General features: G+C 35.5%; 1 protein-coding gene across 1 annotated transcript in view; it reads right to left on the reverse strand.

Moving 5' to 3' along the window:
• LOC140136248 (docking protein 5-like) overlaps positions 1-21,090 on the reverse strand; it is a 203,851-nt gene that overhangs the window by 33,738 nt on the left and 149,023 nt on the right. The window contains exons 3-5 of the mRNA XM_072157969.1: positions 14,622-14,844; positions 4,559-4,675; positions 726-915 (exon numbers count right to left, since the gene is read on the reverse strand). Of these exons, the coding sequence (XP_072014070.1) occupies positions 726-915; positions 4,559-4,675; positions 14,622-14,844 (530 nt within the window). The remainder of the gene's footprint in view (positions 1-725; positions 916-4,558; positions 4,676-14,621; positions 14,845-21,090) is intronic.

The following is a 21,090-nucleotide window of genomic DNA, read 5'->3' on the forward strand; positions in this document are numbered from 1 at the left end:
AAGAATCATGGTTATGCTGGTTTGCTTCCGTTATACTTAAATCCATAATATGTGTTTTGCTCCACAGTGACGCCATCAATTTTTCTTGAATTTCCAGTTTTTGCAAGATTGTAATGTCTAATGGTGTACTAAAATACCATGTGAAAGATTAATTACAGTAAAATTTTTATATTTTACTGTAAAACTTAAAAACTTTTATATTAAATCCGGAGATTCCAGTTTTATTCCAAGTTCACCGATCGAATGATGGCTAGAACGTCTCGTGGATGTGAGCTTATGTGTACATATATCATTGAATCAGTGACGTATAAATTGTGAGCATATTGCATGCAGAGTTACAATGTACGTCTAGTGCAGGGTAATACATTCAAAATTGTTTTCACATATCGCTATGGTAATTACCGTAAAACCTCGTCTATAAGCATATAGAGTGCTTCTGATGAAAGCTAAATTAATCCAGGCGCCATTATGGAGTTTGAGCAAATAAATTACAGATCCAAGCATATATAAACAAGTATTATTGTAAGACCAATCTATTATATTGGCATATTTATGCATGTATCGTATTGATTAAGCTTTCATCAAAACATTATATATGCTTGTAGACAAGGTTTTACGCGTCCTGTTACATCACTATTTTCGCAGCGAACAGAAATGTTATAGAACTTTTGCATACTTTCAATAGAATCCAGTGGTCCACAGCCCTAATCCCTTTCACTACTCACCTTCCTGATTCAAATGTAAATCTTGAGCTATCTCTGCCATATCTCCTCAATGCATGTAATGGCCATGTGACCAGCTTGAGTCTGGGGTTGAACACGTCCCACAGGTAGATATTCTCTTCCGTTACTTGCAGAGTGCATTCACCCGACATTGAGAGTTGAGGACATGGTAAAAGGTAGACATGGTATCTCTCTGAAAAATGACACAAGGAATATATTAAACAAGTTAAATAAAGATAAATGTATCTAACAATGTATTCCAGAATTAAGGCTGGTGAGGGCGCTGCCCTAGTTCATTGGTAGTGTTTTCAGTGGTTGGTAATCTCTCTGAAAAATGACACAAGGAAAAATATGTTAAACAAATCAGCTCAATTATGTCATATGAACAATATAAATGCTCTCAACAAAACTAGGCTATTGTAGTGTACTTTGCTTTCAATCACAACAATGGTCTGCCATTCCTATGACCAAGCATTGGTATTATAGCTGCTAGTGCACCCCAAAACACACACGCTCATGCAACTGTTCAAGAGCAATATGCTTGCTCCAGGTTCACTCCTAAAAATGAATTTAGATAATTGATTATAGAAGGTTGATTAATAGACCCTTTGAAGTCAAGACATGATTATGATACAGAACAATTTGATAGGATGTATTTTAACAGGCATGATGTCAATTTGAACCACATTTGGTGACATCTTAGTACTAGTATTTAACACTTCTATAACACTAACATACATAGCTGGTGATCCATCCCCACCTCTCCAACACCACCCCCCCCCCCCGACACACACAGAGGACTATCAAGAGCAACTTTAACTTTGAAGTCAAGGCTTGACAATGATACAGATCAACTTGAATGCATTTCATAACAGATATGATGTCATTTTGAACCACATCTGGTGACATCTTAGTATACAACCATGACAACATAGCTGGTGATCCACCCCGACACCCCCATACACACCCACTCTACACACACCCACCCTACACACACCCACACAGAACTATCAAAAGCAGTTCTTATGCTGCTTCACTCCAAAACATGTGTATCTACAATGACTTTTGATGTAGGCTAAACTTTGAAGTTAAGGCATGATAATTGTTACATTGTATTTCACAACAGATATGATGTCATTTTGAGCCACATTTGGTGACACTTTAGTATACACCATACATCTTTATATTGAAATGTGAGTCCAAGGAACTTGTATGTACAATAGCTGCCTTTTGGCATTTGCAATTTGTAGCACTTTAAAGGTGTCTAGGCTAATAGTAATGGGACTTGAGATGCTTCCAAGAGCAACTTTACTCACCAGATGAACAATCCATATGAATTTGTCGTGTTCACTCAAGCTTCATTTTTAGCGCGACTTGTTTTCGGGTCAGAAAAGGCTTGAAAAAGTTGAAAAATTGCCGATTTCGCACGGGTTTTAGTCCGTTCTTTTGAATGGAAAGGTCGTTTTTCATGGACGAAAAGGGTTTGTTGAAGCTTAGTTTGTCACCGATCGTGTAGTATAAAATTTATATTTATATCTTGTAAAAATCCACCGTCATTTAATTTCTTCTGTTCCCAAGTTTCGCCAAATTTCCCGTGGCGTGATCATTTTTAGTCCATGGTGACCAGCCTCCTCTGTGTATAAATACTCCGGCGTGTATTATTTATTTTGGATGAAAGCCCTATCATTTTACTGACAATCTTAGGCAAATGCTGATATAAAATTCTTTCTGATTGGTTAAAATAAAGCATGGGTGCCCAAATTGCTTACAAACTCGGCCACAGGACTCGGCTTCCTCCGATCAAAATATATAAGATTTATACACAATATTATATGTACAGAAAACTGAAAATGTGTATGTTTTTACTGTTGTTTTTAAATGTCATAAAAATAAATACTTGGGGAGCTATGACGAAAAAACAAAAAAGTATGTTCAATAATTTCCAACTGTTTTCCGATCCAGTAGCGCTGTGTGTGCGGAATTTCGTATCGAACAATAGAAATGTTGTTTGCATTGCTTTGTCTGTATTGAACAGTAGATGGTGGTCAGAGAAAATCGATAAATGCCCAGTAAATTTACTATACAATTTCACTGAACAAAATTACATTGGAGAAATTCATATGTCAAACCTAAACATGCTAAAGCCCTGAATGAGATAAGTTTCTGGATTCCTCTGCAACCGCAAATGTCAAAATCTAACTCAAGGCAGCCATATGACTTTAGCAATTTGCAATACATTCAAGCACAAGAGTCATTTGTGGTGCTAAATATAATTTAATTTTTGCACTGATATTCTTTATTTTGGTTACTATGTACTGAAAAGTCCATTATAATTAAAGTTCCTATGAAAGAGGCCTATTACCATGATTACCTATTAAAATACAACAGATTTTGACAGTTTTTTTGGTTTTTGGTTATAACTTAAAAACAATTTTTCTTTGCCAGATGTCATTTGTATTGCTTCCACCAAGTATTACTCCATATGAAGAGGTAGTTTTCTCTGTAAATGACAGCAGTTTGTTTTGACAATCATAATCTGTCATATCCATTCTATGGATGGTTGCTACTTCTAGTTTCTCATGCAATACTGACCGCTTTTCTGAACTAACTTACGAGAAACCATATATGACACGCTCTGACAAATCCAGGAACAAGTCGCATTTTTGACATTTCATGATTTGGATAAAAATGTAAGCACTAGACAATAAGCTTTAAAATGATACCAAAATTATATAAATATCATCAATACTTTTCAAGATATTGATAATTTTGTAAATGATACCTTGATATTTTGCTATTCTGGGTAATGGTCCAATTAGTTTCCTGCCTTACACAAGACTGAATAGGGATTATCATAGTTCAACTATTATTTATTGATTAAATAAACCTGTTTTAAATAAGTACTTTCAAGGATTTGAAATACCACAAAATTAAGAATTCCAAAATTTGATTTTTTTTTTAATGGGCATGTCATGGCGACTTGTTCCGGGTTTTGTTGGAGCTGGTCACATATTATTCAATATGAAGAGGTAGTTTTCTCTGTAGATGACAGCAGTTTGTTTTGACAAGCATAATCTGTCATATCCATTCTATGGATGGTTGCAACTTCTAGATTCTCATGCAATATTGACCGCTTTTCCAAACTAACTTACGAGAAGCAATACACAAATTACTTCTGCCTGAGAAACTGATGAGAAACTGATGATCAAAACCGTAACAAAAAATGTCAGAGAAAAATGTTGCAGTCCTCAAAGCTATCTTATCTTATCTTATACACATGATTCAGTTGCCATGCCCTAAAATTTGGCAAGCCATGAGTGTTTACAAAATATTGGGCATTCATGTCGCACAGGGCAGGGACGTGCACAAATCAACCTCTTGTACAAAATCTAAGCTCTTAAAATTATAGAAGTATACAGTATAGCATTTGTTAGCTCAATCGATAAGGCGTTCGACTATGGTGCGAGAGGTTGCAGGTAAGAACCCTGGCGGTGCCTAGTACGCTCTCGTGAAAAAAGAATTGGCTTGAAATTCCCCTGGACAAGGAATTTACTGCTAATTGTCTCGTTGTAACCTGTACGAAACTCGGGGAGCTGATCCTGGTTGCGAAGGTTATTTGTGGATGTCTATGATGTGCGCTCTTGAAGCAGAAAATGTTCCTGAATTGTTGTTAAATGGTTTATGGAATGATGTGGGCCATAGTGGTCAGCGGGAACCTGCAAAGTGTGCTGAGGTTTGTGGATCAGCATCTAGACGTTGTGCCTGTGCGTAGCGCACTCACTCGCTGCATTTTTTTTGTTATTTCCCATTTAATTCATTGCTAGATTTCAACCTACCACTTTGTTCCATGTGTAATCCTGCCATTAGTATATCAGGTTCTCCTGTAGCTATCCCACAATGCTCTGGGCACAATTCTAAGGCTAAGGCTTTGCACCAATCATCAGCTTCCATTTCTGAAAAATACAAAAAGAGCAGAAAAAGAAAAGGCTCAATAAAATTCAGTTTAAACCATGTCAGCAAGGTCAGGATCCAACCAAAACTTGCTTATCTGGTTTAAAGTGTGACTTGGGGACAGTGCTCCCTCGGAATAATATTATCAGGGAAAAACGGTGGACAAAATGAAAATTTCTCTTAAATCAGCACTTTTTGGATGCTCTATTATACCTCTAATCAGGACCAAATATTCATTGATTGACATAACAAAAACTGAAGCTATACAACACCAATACATAGTGAACCAGTACATAGAGAGCTAGAGCTCTAACAGAAACTCAAATGGTTGCTGGCTCATCCAAAATTACGCCATATAGGGCATGCATGTTTGTGGAATCTATAACAAAAAAAGGTATTCATGTTAACATTATTCTCATCATTCATATTTAATTATGCCCTTAAAAACCAAATGAATTAATACAATAACCCATGACACACTGTAAACTTCAAATTCCTATTTCAAATCCTGAATCATTATTTTGAAATCATATACCCATCCTTACCCAGCCATGAATAATGACTAATATCTAAAACAAAGACAAGTGTTTCTGCTCACCTTCCTACATTTTTCTACAAAACAAAAGTGCACTCTAATTCATCCCCACCAATGCCTGAATGCAAGACAACAAGAATCTATATCGATGAGTTAGTGCAAAAAAAGCCTTATCTGCAATAGCTGCCCTGTGGACAATATGACCCAGGGGGGCCACTCATATAAAGAGTTGTAAGCATGCGTGTGAACAAAAACGCGGAATATGGGTGGTTTTTTCTACTGCAACACGGGCCCGCACGGGCCCGTGTTAAGGGTCTCAAAATCATTGATTATAGCAAATAAGGGTGTCATTTTTGACACCATCTGTCCGTGCTAAGGATATAGTTAAATCACATCCTAGGCCTACCCCTACAATCGTCATAATAAAATATACTGCCCTAATAATGCAGGCGATAATTATGTTGAATAATGATAACTGAGTAGGCCTAAGCCTACCAAATCCAGTTCGGAAGTATCCAATTAGAGTATAATAATAAAGGAAATACTTTTTTACTTTTTTCTTCAAAATTGATCATGCATCCTTGCCAAGGGTTGGATTTAATCCCCTTGTAACTTAGTCATTGTTAAGGGTATGGTTAACAAACCATTATCCTTGTTAAGGGTCATTTTGAAGACACAATGGTTGTCCTTGTTAAGGGTGCTTTTCTGAAGTGCATTCACACGCATGCTTACAACTTGCAATATGACAATATCTGTATTCTATATTGTAAGCTATTGTACATATATGACACCTGGCAGCCATCAGATATGGCTTTCTTGTACTATACCCTCGATATACAAATGATAACGCATGCACTCCAGAAAAAACAGGCGGTATATGGATTACAAGAATAACATGCCAGGACTGGGCTTCCCCCCTTTTCCGCTCATGGGCATGTAGAAAGGTTATACCAGGTACGGTGAATCATGGTGTGGGATCTCCCAGGAAAGCAAAGCTGCAATCAGTAGGATTACGCTAAATGTGTCTGCTAGTCTGCACTGAAAGATGATTTACTCTGCTCAGGATTACCTAAACTCTATGACTTATTGCAATATTTTTATTAAGGTTTGACTGGTTTTGTTGTTAGGCATTGATCGGATTAAGGTAAAACTAGTGAAAATTTGAAGTAAAATGTTGAAAGCTTTACTTGATAGTTGTTCAGATCAGATGGCATTCGCTTAACTCCACTGGTTTATAGTGGAACTGGTTCATCACATTCCCTATAAACTCCACTGGTTTAGTGGAACTGGCTCATTCTGTATTGGGTCAAATGAAGTTGAATCCATTGATCCTCACAGAGAGATTTAGCTTAGGGGTGTGTTTAAATCTAATATCAAGGAAAATATGCTTGACATAAGATGTTGACAAGTGCCAATCATAATTTTAAAAATTTTGTGTTATGGACATTACTGCTTTTATCCATCATGTCGCTATCTTTTTGTCTCTCTGGCACTGTTTCTCTGTCGTTGTCTCTCTCTTTCTCTTTCTTCTCTATCTGTCTGTCTGTCTTCTTTTTCTGACTGTCTCATTGTATCTCATTCTAACACTATACAAAATCTTACAAAGCGAAGCTACTATGCTTGCATGCATTCCACATGATGCGATGATGCAATCACCATAAGTCATATATACACAAGGATTTGTAGGCCGGGCCAGTGAAACACCTGTAGCTACCGGTCACCGATAGCATCCTTGACACCCAAGAGGTCTGGGGTTTGAATCCAAGGTAAACAAACAACTTCTTTGTTCATTTTCTTCCTTCAAAACTTCATTCTTTTCTTTCCCATCAGCACCAAAAAGCCTGATTGTGTTAAGGGGGTACAATTTTGTGCCTATTTTTGCATTTTTCTCAAAACTTATAGCGCATTGGGGACAAGTAAGATATGTATATTATAGGGGCATGGACTACAACTGCACTAGACAACAGTTGTGAAGTTAAGCGTGCTTCAGACTCCGTATTGTACGTACAATATTGTATGTACAATACTTTTCGTGACGTCAAAAAGTATTGCACATGCAATAAATAGTATGTACCGGAAAAATATATATTTTGCTACAATCATTTGTTGCTTAATTGATACGGAGTTGCCAAATTTCTAAGAGTGGTAAATTTAGTGAGTGCACGGAATGATGAACATCTTTTAATGTCTTCTTGTATTCAACTGTACTTGAGTTATTATATAATCAATGGGCACCTTTTTAAAGTTAATAATATTAATACTAATATTAATAATATTAAAATTGTAATAATAATATAAATGGCACATTCAGTTCTTATTTATTTATAGATTTATCTATTTAGGCCTATTTGTTTATTTATTTATTATTTATTTATTTATTTATTTATTTATTTATTTATTTATTTATTTATTTATTTATTTATTTATTTATTTATTTATTTATTTATTTATTTATTTGTTTATTGATTGATTGATTGATTGATTACTGATTGATTAATTGATTTAGAGATTCATTTATACTGATTTATTTATTTATTTATTTATTTATTTATTTATTTATTTATTTGTTTATTGATTGATTGATTGATTGATTACTGATTGATTAATTGATTTAGAGATTCATTTATACTGATATTTAGTCATATATTGATTTAGTCAGTTTAAAAGTATTATTTGTAGGCCTAGGTATGTATTTATTCTGGTTCTGATTTTATTGATACTGATATTTTTGTTATTTTTTAAAGTTTTGGCATAGCATTCGTTACATTATAACACGCTGTGTTGTGAATTTGCAACACCTTTTTACATATTAATATCGTTGAGGCATGTTATGATGGTGTATGTTATAGGCCTACTTATGATCATCACAATACATCCATACACATGTTAATGCAGTAACCGTAGCGTTATAGGGGCACGGAAGCCCCCCCCCCTATTGATCTGAAATTTTAGAAAATCCCATAGGAAAACTGCGAAAGCGGCTTGTGCCCCTCCCCTCATCAGAACCGGATGCAACGCCTTCTATACTTTTTCATTAATTATAGGCGTATTAATAGTAATGCGTTGAGTTTTTAAAAAGTAATATCAATTATGAAGATTATCATTCATCCAGGTATAAATAACTATGAAATTATTATAATCTGATCTACTGGACTTACGTTTTTGTGAGTGGCAATATTTCACTTTTGCGCTTTAACATCAGTTGGCCTGATGATGCATCCGAGATAGGATGTGAAATATTGCCACTCACAAAAACGTAAGTCCAGTAGATCAGATTATAATAATTTCATAGTTAAAAAGTAATATCTGCCTTTATTTCTTTCTTTTTGAAATGACATACGGTACTTGTTACAAAAACAAACCAGCATGGAAAACATTTTTTTTTTTCGTCAGAGGCAGATATTTGGTCTATTCAGTGTCATAAAGCTACAAAATAGACGATCTTTTAAAATCACTTTTAAATGGCTATTTTTTCAACCTTATTGTTTGTATTTGTAATGTTCACACAATCTGACAATGTCCCAACTTATACCTAATATGAATCGAGCCATTTAACATGTGCTTGTAGGACAACGATTTTGAATTAAACTTGTTAATTGTGATATTTTAATTCCCCTAGAACACCACAGTTAAGCGTCCAAAATTGTAAGAGGGTTTTCTTTTATTTTACCTCATTATTTCGCTAAAATTACTCGAAAACCCTCCTAAGAGTTGTTGTTACCAATAAACATATCATAATTTTGGGCAAAGGATAGCCAAATAGTTGACCGAAATCGTATATTTGCACCAATTTTTGACTGAAATCGTATATTAGCATTACCGTCCCTTCGTGGCTATATTGCAAGCCAGATTGCTGCTAAATGTGAAACGAGATTACTTGAAATATATATTTCAGAGTTGAAAGAGTTTCAATTCTACTGAATATATTTCTGAAATATGTCTCTCTGATTGGTTGATTGTCAAGAGGATTACGGCATCCTCAAAGCCTCTTGTTGTAATTCTCTAATCGATATCTATTATAGGACCGATCTTTTGAAATCCATACAACCGTGTCAAATGAAATAGTCTCGAATCATAATTTGTGCACGATACAACGTTGATACGTCAGATTTCGGAATTTTATTTCAAATAGGCATAAATCACATTGAACAGTTGAATGCTGGCAAAAGTTGATAAAATAACTATGGGTCGAATTTACATTAATCAGTGTCCTGGGCCAGGATAACATTTAGGACTCCTTCCAATTCTAAAACAATACTTCACCAAATGTCCTTGCTTTCATTTTCTCATTTAATTTGTTTTAATTTTAATTAATTTCTTTATCCACTGGCTCTGTGGTAAATCCGGTATTGCCAAATATTTCTCGCCCATTACCCGTGTTAATCTATTTATTTATTAAAATGCACCATCTATTAAATTCCTGTAATACAATGTATAGGCCTAGTGTATTTGATAACAAATTTGTTTTTATTTTTGATTAGAATTTGGGTTCCATTACACGATTTCATATATATAAAATAAACCTTGAATAAATATATTTGATTGTTTTGTAAACATTAAATTTGATGTTTACTCATAATTATGTCTGGAAAGTCAGGGAAAAACTAAGGAGTATCGGTATTTAGTTTCCTGGGAAAGTGGATCAGATGAGCAGTGAGTAAAAACATTCGCCCTAAATCTTTATTTGATTTTAATTTTTTATGAATTTATTAGGCCTACTGGTAAAGTGCATCAGCAGCAGCAGCAGCAGTAGAAATTTCTCTTGCATAGATTTTCTGGTGACCTCGCTTGGATTTAGCAAACAATGAACCGTCAGGGTTATAGCGCGTTATTTAATCTGATTCAACTCGTCGTGGCACGTATATTTATTGCATGTGTAATACTTTTTGACGTCACGAAAAGTATTGTACATACAATATTTTACGTACAATACGGAGTCTGAAGCTAGCCTAACAGTCAAAAATGAGGGAAAACCAATATTTGATCAATAAATCAATAACTACTTGCTTTGAGTTGCTGAATTTTCAGTACAGTAGTTGTAGTCCGTGCCCCTATAATATACATATCTTAATTGTCACCAATGTGATATAATTTTTGAGAAAAATGCAAAAATAGGCACAAAATTGACCAGGGGTGTAGTACCCCCTTAAGGTTAATGATAAATGCAACGATAGCAGCAAAAGCAATTCATGTATCGAAAGGAAAAAGCTACAGAACTAACTCACGAAATACGCCCTGTAGAAGTAGGACATGTAGGCTATATTATATATGTAATTTCCTTACACTTGAAATTACTCTTTAGTAGTAGTGAAATTGGGGCTCTGCAAAAATCCTTATCTAAAACGATAACAAACTACTTAAATCTAATGATCCAAATTTTCATTGTAGTTGAAACTTTTGCTTGAGTGAATAAGTGTCACCTGTTTGTTAACAATCCTTTAAACATTTTTTCACAAGATCTCTATAATATCCGAAGTTCTAAAGCATTTAAATTAGAAATAATTTGCGCATTGAAAAACTTTCTCATCACATGCCATACATGGGGCTATTCCAGTTGAAATCCATACACCCACTACAAAAGATGACCTTAATCTCCCGACACAGGGGAACAGATTTCTGATGGAGTCCCCGCAATCCCATTTAAAATTCACACTCCCTGTGTGGAAGATTATGGTCATGTTTTCCATAGGGGGTGTAGGGATTTAAACTGGAATAGCCCAAATCCTTTAAACATTTTTCACTACATCTCAGTTATATCTGCAGTTTTAAAGCATTTAAATTGGAAATAACTTGCACAATGAAAAACCTTCTCCTCAAATGCCATACATTTGATAAACTTGATTAACATCTAAATACACTTTGTATGTCATATCAGCTTCCCTCTTTCCTAGCTATTATTTTCTCTTTCTTTTATACGAGATTCTTGTTGGTAAAATGTAGGCCGGATCTACTGCACGCAGACAAATTATGTTTAAGTGGTCAACCAATACCACCCTGACAAGTACAATTCAATCACACACATACGAAGGGCTATTCTAGTTGAAATCCATACACCCCCTGTGGAAGACATGACCTTAATCCACACAAGGAGTGAAGGTGTCAAATGGAGTGACCATTTCAGGGAATCCGATTCAAAAATTCACACTCCCTGTGTGGGAGATTTAGGTCAAGTCTTCCATAGGGGGTGTAAGGATTTCAACTGGAATAGCCCAAACTGCTGAAAGAAGCTTGCTTGATTTGGGTTCTGTCTGCTTTAATTGTACACATGTGAATTCCACAGTAATGCTTACAACGCAGTGGGAATCTACGCTATGCTTTATTTTTGTCTGAATACTATCCTAGACATATCTGAACAACGTAAACAAGAAAAGCTCAGATTTTTCTGTCTGTATATGCCACACGTTAAGTGACTTTGAGCCTCAAAATTGATCTCAAGTATGTCTTTTCAGCCTACAATGAGACTCTATTTTCATTGCTAAAATCACTTCTAACCCATATAATTTCATTTGTGGAACTGGGCCAGTTGTTAGCCAGAGAAAATTGTCTGAAATACAGGTTTACATTTACCATACTATGGTAGACATGACCTTAATCTCACACCCAGGGACTGTAGATTTCAAATGGAATCACCCATTCAGGTAACCCTAGTTGAAATTCATACTCTCCTCCCTGTGTGGAAGATCCCCAGGAAGATCTTGTGGGGTGTATGGATTTCAACTGGAATAGCCCATACTATGGCAGACATGACCTTAATCTCCCACACAGGGGTGTAGATTTCAAATGGAATTGCCCATTCAGTGTAACCCCATTTAAAATTCACACTCCCTATGTGGACAATCCCCAGGAAGATCCAAGTCTTCCATAGGGGGTGTATGGATTTCAACTGAAATAGCCATTTACTCCATTACGTAGCTCACACCAATTCTACTTCATTTTATCCTCTTCAAATATCCCGTAAGAACTTTGTGAATACTTAGCAGAGAAAAATTTACATCCACTAATCCGAGTACGAATCAAGCTATATAAATTGCTCCATCATTATCACAACCATCTTGAGATGCTCCATCCACCTTAAGCTTATATCAATGGCATGCCAATGGCACCAAAATTATAAAGCCCTCTATACCACACATTGTGTCAAAGACCTATCAGTCTCCCCTGCCTATAACCCACCTGACTTCTGACGCTGTATCACACCTGTCACACCTAAATCCATTGTCTTACACCAAATGAGATCAATCCCAATCACAATGTAACAAACAATGATCGCGATAACATCCCTCCGAGCTCATATCAACATCGCAAATGACATACAAAATTCATATCATGAGATTAAAAAACTGAGAGAAAGAGACAACGAACGAGAAAAACACGACAGAAGTATGACAAATGGATTATGATATTCCCTCGGCATCAATATTATTTTTTATCCTAGGATGAGTCACTCAATATGAGGAAACCTGTCGTGATGAAACGTGAAAATATGGGAGGGGAAAGGTAATGGAATGAAAACATTTGGGTGTACGGTAATCAATACTTAAACAATGGGTTTTAAGTTCCATAGGGCGTTGCCCTATTATTTTGTTTCTAATTAAATTTGTGCAGATATTGGAAGATGTCATTATGCCTCTAGCTTATATGTTTATGTCTCAATGTTTTGATTCAAACGTTACAATTTCTTGACATATTTTTGGGCATATTTAGTGACTTGTATACATAGGATTACAGGTGTAGCTCTGATAATGTGAACTTGAACTTCAAAGTCATCTGATTTTAAAGTAGATGCCTGTCCTTCAAACTCCTGTTTTAATGATTTGTTAAATCTTACAGGATTATATCTTTACTCCCCCTGTTACTTTTTTAAATCTTACAGAATTATATCTTTACTCCCTCCTCCCTTGCTTTTTTTTAAAGTAAGAAATACTTGAACTTTTCAAGGTAAGGCCTAAGAAAATTGTTTGATTGGCATAACCTGACCAACCTACGAATAGGCCCGACCCCGACTTTACTTTTTTTTTTGAAAAAATAAAAATAAATAAATAATAATTTTTTTCTAAAATTTAATAAAAAGAAGACAAAATGTTCCTTGAAGGTCTTTATCAAATGCAATTTACAGCTTTAAAAGTAAAACAAAAACAACAACAACAACAAAATTCCTACCTACCTACCCTATTTTTTTAAAATGTTTTTAGGCCTAATATGAATTCAAAAACATGAACCCCTTTTTTTTAACCTGATTGGAAATTGTACAGTAAGCTCATCATGTTACAGGGAACCCTGGATCTGGCACTCTGGGGTATTTTTAGATCACGAAATTAGGGGTATTTTTAGATAAAGAAACACAGAAGAAATGCATTAATGAAGGGCAAAAAAAAAATTGTGAAATCGCTGAAAATTGTTTTTTTTTTTTATTCTGAAAACTTCATGAAATGAGATGCAAAAGGGGTGATTTCAGAGTTTGCCGATGAGCATCAGAGTACCCATGGATACACAGAGTACCAGAACCAAAAAAAATACTGCACATAGTCAAGTCATGAACTTTAAAAAATATATTTCAGTGTTTGATGCAAGTTAAGTCTCTTTCACCGTGCTTTGATACACATATCGCACATGGTTAAGGCCTATACTTGAAAACATGTTGAGCATCTTAATCTCAGGCCACAGACATCCTAAGAGAACATTACTATACAACGCATGCCTTCATAGTACTAAATCCAATCCACATGTAACAGTTTATAGTTGAAATAATGTTGTACATAGATAAGTGAGCTGATGATAGAAAACAGTTCAATGTAAAGAACTGCTTTCTATGTGGTTTATTTTGTTGAAGGCCCTTTCAGATTTTTTTTCTGCAAAAACTGCAAAATGGTTTTATGGATTGATCATTACTATAAGAAATGCACACAAAACCTTAACAAATTATACCATGCACACATTGGTACACTAAATGAAGACCAATGCGTCAAATTGTTCTAGAGATATAATTTGTCATATAATAATTTTGTCCTATTATTTGATTTCAACCAAAGGAAAGCATCATTAAATATTATCCTATTTGAGTAATATTGTAATATCTAAAAGTAGAAGACTAAGTTTCAATCTTACGATTCAGCGCCTCAAATTCGATGAGAATCACAGAATTGATTCTTGTAACATTTGTTGCAAGAGTCAACTTCTTTCATTGAATCATGCAGTAAGTGAAGCGACTCGGTAGTTTTTGATTCTTTCAAACTGGCACAAAATTGAGGCCCTGAGATTGTAGTGAGGGAAGATCTCTAGAAAAGATTGAATAATTGAACCTTTTTTTAACATCTTTCCCTCACCAGTCTTTTAGATTGAATATCAATCTATTCCTTTACAGTGCAAATAGAATCAGAAATGTTGCCATTGAATGATTGACTTGGTTAACTTACCAGACTCACAACAGAATTGTCGTGATGCACCATCTCCAAACGTTACTACAAATCCATGTATTTTTTTCTCCCGTGGTAACCTAGCAACATAAGTCACAGTATCTAAGAGTATAACCTTATGAAGACCACCACCGATAGCTGCTTTCTCGTCCACAAACTTCTCCAAGCGTTTGGGTCCAGCACTAGATGCTTTCTTAAAGATAACCCATCGTCTCTGCCAGACCTGTAAGTAAGCACAGAGAGAAATAAACAGGAAAATGAAATTATTATTGGAGTTCCTAACAGGAATAACATATCCGATTCAACAAGTTTAATAATAAGTGTTTTGATATATTTAAGGAGCCAAGTTCAAATAGTGTCAACTTTGAGATAAAGGGTGATAGAAATTGTTATTTTCAAGTTTCTTGAATTTCTAAAAGTTTTAGCTAACTTCCAGCACAAAAATTCAACTAAGTTGTTAGCTATGATGGCTGTATAGCCAAACCCATATACAGGAAAATCAGATAATGAGGAATTTCATATTTTTATGTCATCCCTTCTTTCATTCTCTTCCTTTTCATCCATGCGATTCCTCATATGACAAGGCAACATTGGGTTATTCCGGTTGAAATCCATACACCCCTATGGAAGATCTCTAGCTTTCATCTTCCACACAGGGATTGTGAATTTCGGGGTTTATCTGAGTGGGTGACTCCATTTATGAAATATACATCACCTGTGTGGAATATTAACTCTCTTCACGCGGGTGTCGACTGCAGACGACAATTTAAAAAAAAAATTCAAAATTCAAAATTTGTCATGACCATATTTGGAATCAGCATGAAAAATGCATTAAAATGAGTACAAACAAGCCTAGTATTGATTCAGTAGTTCTTAAGATAACTCTTGATATTTTGAGAAAATATTTCAAAACGACACATTTTTCCATTGAAGCGCATGGCTAGCACGCAGAGCATTAAGATCATGTCTTCCATAGGGGGTGTATATGGAGTTCATCTGGAATAACCCATTACTGTCTTACTTGCCTGGCTGTATGTAGGTTTTATATCATTGAACACTATTTTACTGGCCAAGTTTTTATGTAGATTTTCATTTCTCATGTAATTTCTCAGGCTCTCTTTAATACCAGATTCACTCACACAATTACTCACATTCACTCACCAGATTCACTAGACTTACTCATAAAATTACTCTGTCACTCACCAGATTCACTAGACTTACTCATAAAATTACTCTCAGTCCCTCAACAGATTCACTAGACTTACTCACAAAATTACTCAGTCACTCACCAGATTCACTAGACTTACTCACAAAATTACTCAGTCACTCACCAGATTCACTAGACTGACTCACAAAATTACTCACAGACACTCACCAGATTCTCTAGACTTTCTCATAAAATTACTCTCGGTAAGTGACCAGATTCACTAGACTTACTTATCTTGCACCACATGTCACTCATATTAACAATTATGAGTGAATCAAAATTGTGATACAAAGAATTTTGAAGACTCGATCGTCAAAACTTCCCACTTTTACACTGAATTTTCCATATTCTAATAATAAATATTTCAGTTCCTTTACTTTTTCATTATTCTCAAAGTTTAAATCAGTTAAAACTATCTATAGAGAAAGAAACCCTATAGGAGCCTACATTGACATAAAGAAGACAAGTTTGGTGAGAATTTGCCGACAGCTATTCTGTTAGGAGGAAGATTGTTTGCGACAATTAGCTGGCTGACATTTTACAGTGTAAAAACCAGCAACTCTGTTCTCAATCCCATGATGCAACATCAAACATAAATCCTGGCTCTTTATCCTCAAGGGACTGCACATAACACTTTTAATTTCCTTATTATTTGCTGCATTATAAGACATTTGTCATCAAAAGTTGTTATTTTGTAAGAAAATATGTTTTTGACAAGGAATTTTATATCCTGTAAAACAAATTTTTCTAATTCTATTTTTACATTGGGCAATTCCAGTTAAAATACATACACCCCCCATGGAAGACATGATCTTAATCTCCGACACAGGAGGTGTAGATTGCAAATGAAGTCACCCACCAATATTCAGGTAGCCCTGTTTGAAATTCACACTCCCTATGTGAAAGATTAAGGTTTTGTCTTCCATACAGCGTGTACGGGTCCCAACTGGAATAGCCCATTATCCCACTGATCACCGGTTAAGTTACAGGGTGAGTCTATTTCTTTTCTGTATATAAAATAAGAAGTTCAAGCTTCTATAGTGGGAATTATACAAATTGAATGAGCATGTTTAAAAAATAATTCTCACTCAGATATGACGTATTCAAATTTTAATTGTATCTAAAACATAAACATAAAAATGATTATATACCTCAGCAACTGCAAATCATGTTTTGATGGGATTTTCATCATATTTTAGCCGGAACATTTAATGGCCAGTCAAAAGATATCAAAATGTACATTGATTTAGCTCAGCTAGTTTTCCTTGCGTCATTTTTTTCACTTTCATCTCTTGCTTGGAGAAATAAGTAAAGAAAATCCCCTGTAATACACTTGTTTCTCAAATCCTAAAGCCATTTTAAGGTGGGTCAAAGGGGAGCATGATCTAGCAGTGTTTGCACTCAAACATTGAGACAAATAAAGTTGACACACAAGATGAACGGTACGGGTTCTATAAAGGAGATCCCAAGGCATGATATAAGGGAGGCATAAGGGGAATGATTTTCTCGAGGGGGGGCATTTGATTTTGATATATTATTGGTCTTAACTCAAGAACTGGAAGACCTATGGAAATATGATATGATTATTAGCTTCCTAGTTCATTTTCTATAAATTAATGCATCCAGTTTTGTAGTTAACTGCTAAAACTGGAAAATCAGTGGCACTTGCAATTGTCAAGTATAAAGTGATGCATTATGGGAATTGTTCATATCATTGTCACACTGCGTGAAAATAAGGTGTATCAGATGACCAAATAAGAGAATCAATAAAGGCCCATTATCTCTGTCAATATAATAATACAGAGTACCTAGACTTTGTACATTCCAATCCAAAAATTGTACACTATGTATCTTTTGATAAATCAAAATCACGTTTATTTCATATAAAATTCATTTGCCAGTTTGTTTCATGATAAAGGGTTACAAAATAGTAATATTGATATTATAAAAGGTAGTTGATTGTTAATTTTCTCAAAATTCAGTTTATGACAAAGAAAGTAACAATAGCCATTTATGAAGTGATTCAAAGGTTTTGCAGCCAGTGGAGGTGCCAGGATTTTTTTCTGGGGCCATGGGGGAGGGGGCAAAGGGAATTTCAGGGAGGGCAACATCAACAAATTTTGTATAAAACAAATAAACAAATTTTCGTAATTTTGGGTTTTAAGGCTGACAAGGGCTTAAAAGTAGGAGCAAATGGGGGGGATTTTAAGGGCTGCTACTGCTTGCAGCTGTTGTATGGATAAAAAAGTACAAATTGGGACATTTGAAAATCACATGAGAAATTGAAATCAATCAAATAAAACACAACATTTGCAATACAGATTGGAAAGTACCAGAAGAAAAATCAAGGCAATATAGTTGTTGAATCACATTATTAAGATTTCTGCTTTTAAATAAAAATAAAATGAAAAACAAAACAAAACCTGCAAAATGGCCATACCTATATCAACATTTTACCTAATTAGTTAATAAGAACAAACACAAAAGCAACAAAACTGGATTTCCCTTGCAGACTTTCCTTCCCCATCAACTTAAAAACCATTAAACAATGTACCGCTACTTTAAAAGTCAACATTAAAACTAAAATAGATTCATTCTTTTATATTCCCAAACTATTCAGTAAATGAGTTTTTCCTGATCAATTTGGAGAAAGTCTGTTGGAAAAAACCAAAAAAAGTGATTTATAGTTCGCTATATATACACAACCAGTAAGCCTCAGCACACTTCAGAGAAATTTGCTGATGGCAGTGGCCCAAGACACACCATAATAACCATTAGGCTATTCCAGAAATTAATGGCACCCCCTAAAGAAGACATGTGAGTTTCTAGCATAAAATTGGGGGATTCCCAGACCAAAATTTTATTGAAAAAAAAAATGCTTAAAAAAATTGGGAATTTGCAGCGCACACCCCTATTCACACCACCACAATATACCATCGCCATGATCGCAGTGTTAGAAACACAATGAAAATATATTAAAAGCAAAATCCTTATGATGGCACATCAACATCAAGGTCCAAAGATAAACATCCACTGTTTGTTGATTTCTTCAATTCAGTCTACACAATTACAAGGGAGGCCATAATTCTCATAAAGAAGTTACACATTTAAGTAACAGAGTAGCTAAATTTTCAAATAAATGTTTTTTTTTTTGTGTGTGGTTTTTTTGTACAGTACCATGTCCCATTATTGTCAGTATAGCAATGCAAGTAATGCCAATAATCCGCAAAAATGAAATTGAAATCATGTTGTCCCCTTTGGCAAGTGTATGGCTTTCTTTCTTGCTAGATGAAATTCCATTGCTTTTATTATTGTACGTATCCATATGTAGGCCTTATGCAGCAAACCAAATTGACTGATGCATGATTCGGATTTTGACTTGTCAGATTATAATCTTTTCTTGTCATTTACGTCTTGTACCTGTCTGATAGTCATGTTCATATGGAAGGCAACCTCCAAGAAGTCTGAACCTCAGAAGTCTCACTAGGAGGTTCAGGCCCTGTGAATGTCCTCCTCAGACAGGTTGTAAAGGGCAAACCTCCAAGAAGTTTGAACCTCAAGAGGTTTCACTAGGAGGTTCAGGCCCTGTGAATGTCCTCTTCAGAGCCGGGCTTCAGAGGTTGTGAAGGACAAACCTCCAAGAGGTGTGAACCTCAGAGGTTTTAAAGGCTAAACCTCCAAGAGGTTTGAGCTTCCTAGGTCTCACTAGGAGGTTAAGGTCCTGCAAATGTCCTCCTCAGAGGTTCTAAAGGCTACACCTCCAAGAGTTTTGAACCTCAGAGGCATAGGAGATTCAGGCTCTGTGAATGGCCTCCTCACACAGGTTTTAAAAGCCAAACATCCAAGAGGTCTGAACCTCAGAGGTTTCACTAGGAGGTCCAGGCAATGGGAATGTCCTCTTCAGAGGTTGTAAAGGCCATCTCCAATTGGTCTGAACCTCAGAGGTTTCACTAGGAGGTCCAGGCCATGGGAATGTCCTCTTCAGAGGTTGTAAAGGCCATCTCCAATTGGTCTGAACCTCAGAGGTTTCACTCAGGAGGTTTAAGTCCTCTGAATGTCCTCCTGAGAGGTTTTAAACTTCCAAGAGAAACTAAGGTGTTCAGTATGTCTCAACCATCTCCTATTAAAAAATACTGTGTAGTTCTTGTTTCACCCACAAATTTCCTTTGAATGCACTTGGAATACAGCATTTTGCAAAATGCATACAGCATGTTCCTACTGAGCGAAGGGTTGATGGGTGATATGAGTGATATGCAGGGGGGGTCTATGGGCTGGCCTCAGAGGGATCCAGGGACAGCTATATTCATGATATTGGAGCAAACTAAATAATCACGAATCATACAGGAACCCCTTGCAAATATGTTTTTATGCATGCACTGATTTATGAAGTTGCTGAAATTTCTTTTTATAAAGAAGAAAGGGCATTCAACTCTAGCAGTATATTCATATCTTTACATATGTCATCCAGAGTGATAATATAATCTATTGTTTTGTTCAAATTTATTTCTAATATTTCACAATTGATTAGCCTAGACATCAAGCTATTCCAGTTGAAATCCATACACCCCCTATTGCAGACATGACCTTAATCTCCCACACAGGGGGTGTAGATTTCAAATGGAGTCACCCATTCAGGTTACCCCATTTGATATTCACACTCCCTGTGTGGGAGAATAAAATCATGTCTTCCATAGGGGGTGTATGGATTTCAACTGGAATAGTACATTCCTTTTCCTCCAATTCTTCAAAGTCAAAAATTCCCAAAACTGAGACATGCATTTTTAAAAATTAAAATGCACTTCTTGTCAGTGTAATGTCAATGCCTCTCAGAAATACAATGTGTCAGTGTGTAATGCATGATACATATTGGAATATAACACATGTAGAAACATATTGGAGGTTTAGGGCAAGAAGGCCCAATCTGCAATAACTGCCTGATGTTATATTTTTAGATTATGTACAATATAGAATGCAGAAATGATCAACATGTCTACAGGGCAGCTATTGCTATGGAGTATTCTAGCATGAATTCCACAAAATGTATCATTTCTTTAAAAATCGTCAAATTTTTTGAAAGTTCTTTGACTCTTTGATAAGATATTGAAAGAGACAAATTGCTTATTCACAGTTCTGCCTTGAAGGAACATTAATAGTGTATTATCCTACTTGCAGTGCGGATATGCCATATATTTTGTTCGCTGGTTCCTGGGACTTTCATCTCTCACCTGCTGTCATCTCCTCACACAGACCAAACATGCAGAC

The sequence above is a fragment of the Amphiura filiformis genome, chromosome 16 (genome assembly GCF_039555335.1).
Source record: "Amphiura filiformis chromosome 16, Afil_fr2py, whole genome shotgun sequence".
Classification (NCBI taxonomy): domain Eukaryota; kingdom Metazoa; phylum Echinodermata; class Ophiuroidea; order Amphilepidida; family Amphiuridae; genus Amphiura; species Amphiura filiformis.